Below are 8572 nucleotides of genomic sequence, written 5' to 3' on the forward strand. Positions count from 1 at the left end.
AAAGAACACATTAATTCTACAGTTGACCTCCCCCGAAAAAGGCATTTGGTAGATTAAAAACTGTCACATTTTACTGACTCATTCTAGTTTTCTGAAAATCAAACAAAGAATTTTAGTAGTGTGTGTATGACTGAATATGCACTTCAAAACCCAGAACATACTAAGTACAAATGTATGTGGAAAGCCTAGACTTCTCCTCCGAGCTCTCGACTTTGGCTATCCAGCTGCTTAGCCTTCATCTCCGCTTGGATGTTCAATAGGCATCTCAAACTTGACATGCATAATATCGAACTGATTCCCTCCTTAACTCAGTTCAGTCTCTTCTCAGCCTTTCTTAGCTCAGTTTTAACTTCCTCCTCTCCCTCATTTGATCTATAGATAAGTTGTATCATTTCTTTTCTCTTTTTTGTGGATCCTGTCATTCTTACCTCATAAAAGCATCCTGTGTCTGTAGCCATCATGCTGGTTCAAGCCACCACCATCTCTTGCTTGGGACAGCTGCAGTGGCCTCTTCACTTTGACTTTTGTAAGATCGGCCCTGAGCTAACATCTGTTGCCAATCTTTTTTTTTCTTCTCTCCAAAGCCCCTCGGTACATAGTTGTATATTCTAGTTGTAGGCCCTTCTAGTTGTGCAATGTGGGACACCGCCTCAGCATGGCCTGATGAGTGGGGCTAGGTCCACACCTAGGATTTGAACGGGTGAAACCCTGGGGCACCGAAGCAGAGCACACGAACTTAACCACTTGGCCACAGGGCCAGCCCCTCACTTTGACATTTTTCTTTGCACAGCAGCCCAAGTAATTTTTTTTTTTTTGAGGAAGATTAGCCCTGAGCTAACATCTGCTGCCAATCCTCCTCTTTTTGCTAAGGAAGACTGGCCCTGAGCTAACATCCATGCCCATCTTCCTCTACTTTATATGTTAGGACACCTACCACAGCATGGCTTGCCAAGCGGTGCCATGTCCGCACCCGGGATCCAAACTGGCGAACCCCAAGCCACCAAAATGGAACATGCAAACTTAACTGCTGCACCACTGGGCCAGCCCCCCAAGTAATATTTTGAAAACATAAGTAAGACCATGAAGCTCTTGTGTTTTAAAACTTCCATTTTGGAATAATGTTCCAACTCCCTACTTGTGGCTTACAAGGCCCTGCATGACCCAAGACCTCCCTCGGTCTCTACACCTTGGGCCACTCTCCCCGGCACCCACCATACTTCAGCTACACTGGCCTCCTTCAGCTCTCAGAAGACACTCGCAGTCTTTCCACCTTAATGCCTTCACACATGCCATTTCCTCTGTTTGCAATGCTTGTCCCTCTGCTCTTCCCATGGCTGACTTTTCATCCTTTAGGTCCTTCTTAAACAGACCTTCCACAGAGAGGCTTTCCCTGATCAACTGAGGTATTCTCTAGTATTGCCCTCTGTACACTTCCTTCATAGCTTTTTCACAAACAGTACTCAGGTCTTGTTCATTGTCTTTCTCTCAGTAGTCTAGAAGCTTCATGAGGGCAAGGACTGGGTTTATTTACTCATTACTATATTCTTAGTCCCAAATTCAGTGCTTGGGATACAGTAGGCCCTTAATGTTTACTGAATAAATTAATGAGTTAGCCTTAAGATAAAAATTGATACTACTACTTCCAGCCGAGAGTAGAAGCTATTAAAACGCTCAGCATTAACCCATGTGCTCATATGCCTCCTCGCACATATTCCTCTTTCTGTGATGTCATGGACATCACAGGCATGCAGTTTCACCTGTTGTGGATAATAATGGGTAAATCTTTTAGATGTTTAAGCAACAACAAAAACTTAATCCAATCACTATTGTCCTCCATAGTTATTTGGAAGCCTCTTCTGCTATTTTTCACGCAGCAGTTTTTTACATATCTTCCAGTGACATCTATAGGATGCTTCTCTGAAAGTCAACATGTTTCAAATTCAAGAACTAGCACTGAACTTAAAAAACATCATTTTAGGATATTTATTCATATTTTTAATGTGAAGCATACCATTGCTCAATTACTATTGTTTTGTAGGTGTCAGATATTTAATGAGTAGGAAAGTCTAGTATGTGATGAAATTACAATATATGAAGACATTTAGCTCCTACTTTGGTATTCTCCCTCGTTCAAAGTTACTCAAAGGAGTATGATTGTGATTAATATACAAACATTTCTTAATAACCCATTTCATATTTCTTATCTAATTATTACAGATTTTGTATAAATGATACCATATGAGAAGTGAACAAAATAGCTCTGATAAAGGATAGAAAAGTATTCAAAAAACATACTGGCTTGTCCTTAGAATATTTAAAGCAGTTCACCACAGACCTTGTGAAAGCTGTGTAGCTGTTTTGCTTTAAATATTAGTTTCTTCCATAAAGAATAGAAAACATAGGAAGTGATTCTAAAAAGTCCATTTTTGTTCTTTTGTGACCAATTTTCCAAAGAGTTACAAGATCTTCTTTATCTGGTGGAATTTTAAAATTGTTTTCTCATCACTTGCTCAATTCTTCCCATTTTTGTCTCCATCTCCTCAGCTTATTTGGCACTTGTTAAACAAATAAAATACATACCTACAATTGGAGTTATGATATTTATATAGATGGCTAAAAATAGCTGAACTGTGGGCAGTGGAATGACCACAGGAAGTGACTGACTTCCTCTGGTCAGTTTCCCTGGTGTGGACCAACCCCTGAGAAATGAGGTTAATAGAAGCAGCTGTGTTGAGAGTCGCAGTAGTTCATTACTGCATGGGACCTTGGACCTGGTTGTCAACAACTACAGAACAAAGGAGCACTTTGCAGTCGGAGAACAAACTGACTTTCTCAAGGTCATACAAATAGATATTGGTACTTTCTTTTTTTTTTAACATCTTTATTTAGACATAATTTACATGCAATAAAGTGCACCTGTTTAAAGTATACAATCCAATGGTTTTTAGTAAATTTACAGAGTAGATATAATCTAATTATCACCATAATCTTAATTTTAGAATATTTTCATCATCCCAAAAGCTTTAGCAGTTCCTTCCCATTCTCCTCTCTCCCTTCCCCTCTCCCCAGTCCTTGGCAACCACTAGTGTAGTTTCTGTCTCTTATAGATTTGGCTATTCTGGATATTTCATCGTTTCATTTAAATGGGACCATATAATATATAGCCTTTTGTCTCTGGCTTATTTCACTTAGCATAATGTTTTCAAAGTTCATGTTGCAACACATCTCAGTACATCATTGCTTTTTATGGCCAAATAATATGTCACATTTTGTTTATCTCTTCACAGTTGATGGACATTTGAATTATTTCCATTTTTTGGCTATTATGAATAATGCTGCCATTAATATTCATGTACCAGTTTTTGTGTGGACATATGTTTTTATTCCTCTTGGGTGTAAGCCTTGTGGAATTGCTGGATATTTTGATAACTCTATGTTTAACATTTTGAGGAACTGCCAAAATGTTTCATGTTTCCAAAGGGGCCGTTCATTCCCACCAACAGTGTATAAGCACTCCAATTTCTCCACATCCTTCAATTGCTAAAAATTTATGTAATTTGTTAAATTTCAGCTGTGAAAATTAGGCTCATTTATGTAAAAACCTAGTGATTGATGTGTTTCTGTACATATTCAGAAACAATTATTTTCAGAAAAGTAGGGCCTGGCATTCCAAAAATTTTTGCAGCAATTAGTAATTCACTTAAACTAAACAGCATAAACGTCCTACGAAGGAATCAGTTTCATTGCTATTTTTAGACTGTCAAAGCCATCAAAGTTGATGTGTTTAATATATACTACGTATATATTGTCTGGGAATTTATAAAGGTCTTTTATATACAATATCTCTTTTAGTTCTTAATAGTCCTTGTGGCAGATAAATAAGCAATTAGTTGTTGACTTATCTCTAGTAGGTTAAACAACTTTTCCCAAGGTCACTTCGCTAATAAGTGATTGACTTTGAATTCAAACCCACGTCTGACTTTAAAGCTGAGACTTAAGCTCAAGCCTCAGACTCTATCCTACTCATTATTCCTTCATTTGGTTTATTTTACTATCTCAAATTAGAGAGAACTTGAGTTCTGCATTACGATAGCCTATATTTTGAGTTTGTTGACATTTTAATTGCTTTTCAGTTAGCTGCAATGACCTATTTTATAAGAACCTAGTAATCAAAAGACTGTTTTTAGATAACATGCGTAACTATAAAATAGTGTTCAATCAATATGTGAAACTCCTTAATTCATGTTAACTGAGTTTGCACGTTGCAAGAAAATTATATCATTTTGAAGTCTGCCACATTAGATGTCAAATTGTAATATTTGTTCTTCCCCCTACCAGATCATGGAAAGAATTATGGACCTACCCACTTTACTGCGGCATGCTTTCAGGGAAATGTTTTCAGTCGGGGGCCTTTTCTGGATGTTCCGTATCAGGATAATACTTTGTTTAATGGGGGCTTTTTTCTATCTTATATCACCTCTAGACTTTGTACCTGAAGCCTTGTTTGGGATTCTAGGCTTTCTAGATGATTTCTTTGTCATCTTTTTGTTGCTTATCTACATCTCTATTATGTACCGAGAAGTGATAACACAGAGACTGAACAGATGAAAATCAATGTTTACTGAAGTATTAGAGCTAATGTGTAAAATCAGACAGAAGGACCCATGGCAGTGTAAAGCATCTGAAAATTATCTTACAAGCTTAAAACCACCGTATGACAACAAACATTTGATTATCATTTGGCAAATGCCTAGCCATATAGGACTGGAATTTTTACATGTTGCAGATTCTAATATTAAGGTTAGAATTATAATAATTTACAGTTGTATCTTGATCGTGTGTTGTCTAAAGGTCTCTGGAAAAAATATGGAATTACATACAAAGGGATGCTTTTCAATCTTTCTCTTTTCCCCCAAATTACTCATTAATTGGCTGTATAGTAAGATACTGTTAACAGTATAGTTTACCCAATTTGTCCTTCTCAGTGAGTACCTATGCGATAATCTATTGCTATAAGACTCATCTAAATATTTTTGTTACAATAAAATATTGTACAATATTGGGGAAAAGTCATTTTTTTAGTACTAGCTAAGTTTTGTGCATTTGGAGCAGTTCTGCTTTTCCATTCTGATATAAAGTTCTCCATTATCAGCTGAAAGTGAAAGAAGAAACTTGAACTTTATAATTTGATTTCTATTCTGGTTTAGAAAACACTTCTTAATAGAAAAAGTGACAAGATGTAAGATATTAATCTCTGGTCAGCACACTTGATGGTCTTAGTTATGACAGTTAAACAAGAGTTTGGTCCTTTTATAGGAATAGTATATAAAAGTAACTTATAAAAGGGAATTTTTTTCAGGAACCTGGGTAATACTGCAACACGTAGTAGTTTGATGCATTTCTGAGGAAAGTGGATCTTCATGACTTTGAGCATCAAAGACTTAGGAGGATATTAGGAACACTATTTAAATTTGACAAGAGAAATTACTGGTGAGCTATAGCAACAGAATGGACAAATGTGGTTAGTTTTCTCTTGTCAGAAAACTTTTGTAATCCTGTCCCCAAATGGGAGCATATAGCCCAGACACATCCATCTCATGCAGAATGAGCCAGTGCTGTCTGAGGTGATTCAGTAGGAAAGTTCTGTTGGTTCTTTGATGGCTACAGCATTAAGTATCTCATGCTCTCTGCTGCAGTTTTCTGTTTGATAAGAATTAAAACCACGAGTATTATGAAATCCTGACTCTCACTGGCACTGCTCATTAGTGAACTGGACCGAGTCATTGATGCCCAAGGCTCGTGTTAGCTCTGTCACCTGTAATCACTGATGGTCACACTGTTATTCATGTATTAGTGAGCTTCACTATAAATACATAGGGAGAAAAAGAAGAAATTGGTCACATTCTCCCAAGTTAATCAGATTAGCCATCAACTAACAAGATGCCAAATGAAATATCAGTAGTGTTTTCTCATTTGGGGCCTAGGACAAAGCTGTTGCTTGTCATAGAGAAAAACAATAATGCTTAAATATAGCACACTATAATTAAAGCGATTTCTCACATACTTTTCATTTTGTCCTTAAGAATTATGTGAAGAAGGCAGGGCATTGCCTTCCTTTTCATAGGTGGAATCTCTATGTTAAAGACGAAAGCTTTTTTGCCTGAAGCCGCACACAAATAAGTGACTGAACTGGTGTTAGACGCTTCCTAGGCCTCCTGTGTGGGTTCAGAGAAGCGAAGACTGGTATGAAGAGGGGACGCAGGGGAGAAACTGGGACCTTTCAAAGTCTTCTGGAACACAGTGGATTAGGATAGCTTGGGTGCTCCTCAAAGGAAAGGTCTAGAAAGATGGTATATCGAGATTTCCTGAATCCTAATTCTACACTTCCAAATCAAACATCTAATAGGGTGGCATACTTCATAGAAAACATGTCAGCTGTAGTCACCAACCTGACAAGCTGATGAGTAGGAGTTTGTTACACCACCATTTACCAGACTAGAAACACATTTCCTACCAATTACAGATTTGGTGTGGGCTGCAGCGGTGTCGTTTTGAAAGGATTTAATTTTCTGTGCATGTGTTCTGCTCTGCTTCTAGTTACAATAATTTTATTGTAATATTTAGAATTCCTAAGACTTTCCTGGTAGAAGTGTATTGTACCAAATTTTGTAACATAAAAAACTGTGTGATCTGAAGTCTTATTAAATTGAAAAGGGAACATGCTGACATCTCAGAATTTTAGATCTGTCTGCTTATTATGTCATCTTTATTGATCACCAATAATAAATGTAGATGGGATCTGAAAGAATATTTAAAGCAAGTAGAGTCAATCAGTGTTTTAAACATTATAGTAATCCTTCTAGGACTCAGAGTTAAACCATACAAATCAAAGCAACAATTTGTATTTTTGTAAACAGCAAGACTGTAACTTTCACAAAAACAGATGGTCTAACCCCAGGAGCAGATGATAACTTGGGCAGCTCTGTGGGGAACAGGACGGAGGAAAAACTTGTTCTAACTGCCGCCTGGAACAGCGGTTTCAGTACTGCAGCTCTCAGCCTTTGAGAGCAAGGGAAGAAAGGACTGTGCTGGTGCCTGTGGCTGTGCAGGCACCTACCTCCCAGAGTTGTTGCAGTGGATCGACGGTTTGGTTTGGTTCAAACCTTGTGATTTAAGTTTGTCAAGCAGCTATTCTTTTGAATAAAAGCAACATATCTAAAATGGAAATGTAGGTGTTACTTGCCTGTTTCTTTGCTGTTGTTTGTTTAATATTCAGAACTCCAGAAACAGCATCCAGTATAATGGTTGCAGGGGCTTTCTTTTTCACTAATGGACATCCAATATCTCATCATATTTCTAATTAATTTTGCTCAGATATTTTTAAATTTAAAAAGTAGAAGTGTTTTCCTTTTGAGGAAAATTACTTCATCTGGACAGTGTGTATTAACTCTGGACAGTAGGGTGGGATTGGAATTAGAGTAGGCCTATTCCTTGATTCCCCACTCCTGTTTCTTTTGAGTGTACATTTGATAACTGAAATTATGAAACTGATAACTGGAATGTTCTTTGCTGAGTCTGTGCCCTATGTTTACACCGACTCTCCCCTCCTCCTCTCTGCTCTTTGAAACACTAAATGTACCCTAGGCTCTTCTGTTGTGCTAAACAGCAACCCAAAACCTGGGTTCCAGCTGGGTTGGAATTGGAAAGGGCACTGAAGGTTTTAAGGCCCTGAGACTTCAGAGTCTCCCCGGACTAGGCCAGTAGGTCAAGGGCTGCTGACAGGAGGCGATGCTACCACAGAGATAAAGACAGCCACTGAGCTTTTGCTGTTCTGTCAGAACCAGACCCTCTTCATGGCATCAGTATTTGTTTTAAGCATCGAGTCCTTGAGTGCAAGCACATTTGAGGCGTTGCCAGTCACTCTTCTTCATCCATGTGCATCCTCTGACCTGTTCCATGTGCCCGAAGGGTACCTGAGAGGAGTGACCCCCTGTTAGGGACACTGAGCATGTCTGGACACTGTCCTTATCCTCTCTCAGACTAGCGGTGTATGGCTCTGAGCCTTTTGAGTGGAATCTATCATGTGATGTAGGAGAGGGCTGAGGGCTAAGGGCTAAAGATGTTTAAAACTCACTGATACCTAACAGTTTATATTCTGTTTAAAAACATAAATTTTTAAATTGTCTTTTTGCCAAGGAAGATTTGCCCTGAGCTAACATCCACCACCAGTCTTCCTCTTTTTGTATGTGAGCTGCTGCCACAGCATGGCCACTAACAGACGAGTGGTGTAGGTCTGCATCCAGGAACCGAAACTAGGCTGCCAAAGTGGAGTGCACCAAACTTAAACACTAGGCCACCAGGGCTGGCCCTAAAAACATGTTTTTTAAAAAACTACTTAAAGATACCTGATGTTCAGATCAAAACACTAACCCTTCTAATTATAGAGAAAACCTATAATTTATATCTACTATATCTAATGAAAATTACTCTAGGGGGCCAGCCTGGTGGCGCAGCGCTTAAGTTCACACATTCTGCTTCGGCAGCCTGGGGTTCACGGGTTCGGATCCTGGGT

General features: G+C 38.5%; 1 protein-coding gene across 3 annotated transcripts in view; it reads left to right on the forward strand.

Annotated features, from left to right (window-relative positions):
- RNF170 (ring finger protein 170) overlaps positions 1 to 7227 on the forward strand; it is a 30071-nt gene extending 22844 nt beyond the window's left edge. For all 3 annotated transcript variants that reach the window (XM_046648404.1, XM_046648406.1, XM_046648405.1), the window contains one exon: positions 4339 to 7227. In XM_046648404.1, the coding sequence (XP_046504360.1) occupies positions 4339 to 4608 (270 nt within the window). In that variant the 3' untranslated portion in view covers positions 4609 to 7227. The remainder of the gene's footprint in view (positions 1 to 4338) is intronic.
- The last annotated feature ends 1345 nt before the right edge of the window (positions 7228 to 8572 follow it).

Source organism: Equus quagga, chromosome 22 (assembly GCF_021613505.1).
Source record: "Equus quagga isolate Etosha38 chromosome 22, UCLA_HA_Equagga_1.0, whole genome shotgun sequence".
NCBI classification, from domain to species: Eukaryota; Metazoa; Chordata; class Mammalia; order Perissodactyla; family Equidae; genus Equus; species Equus quagga.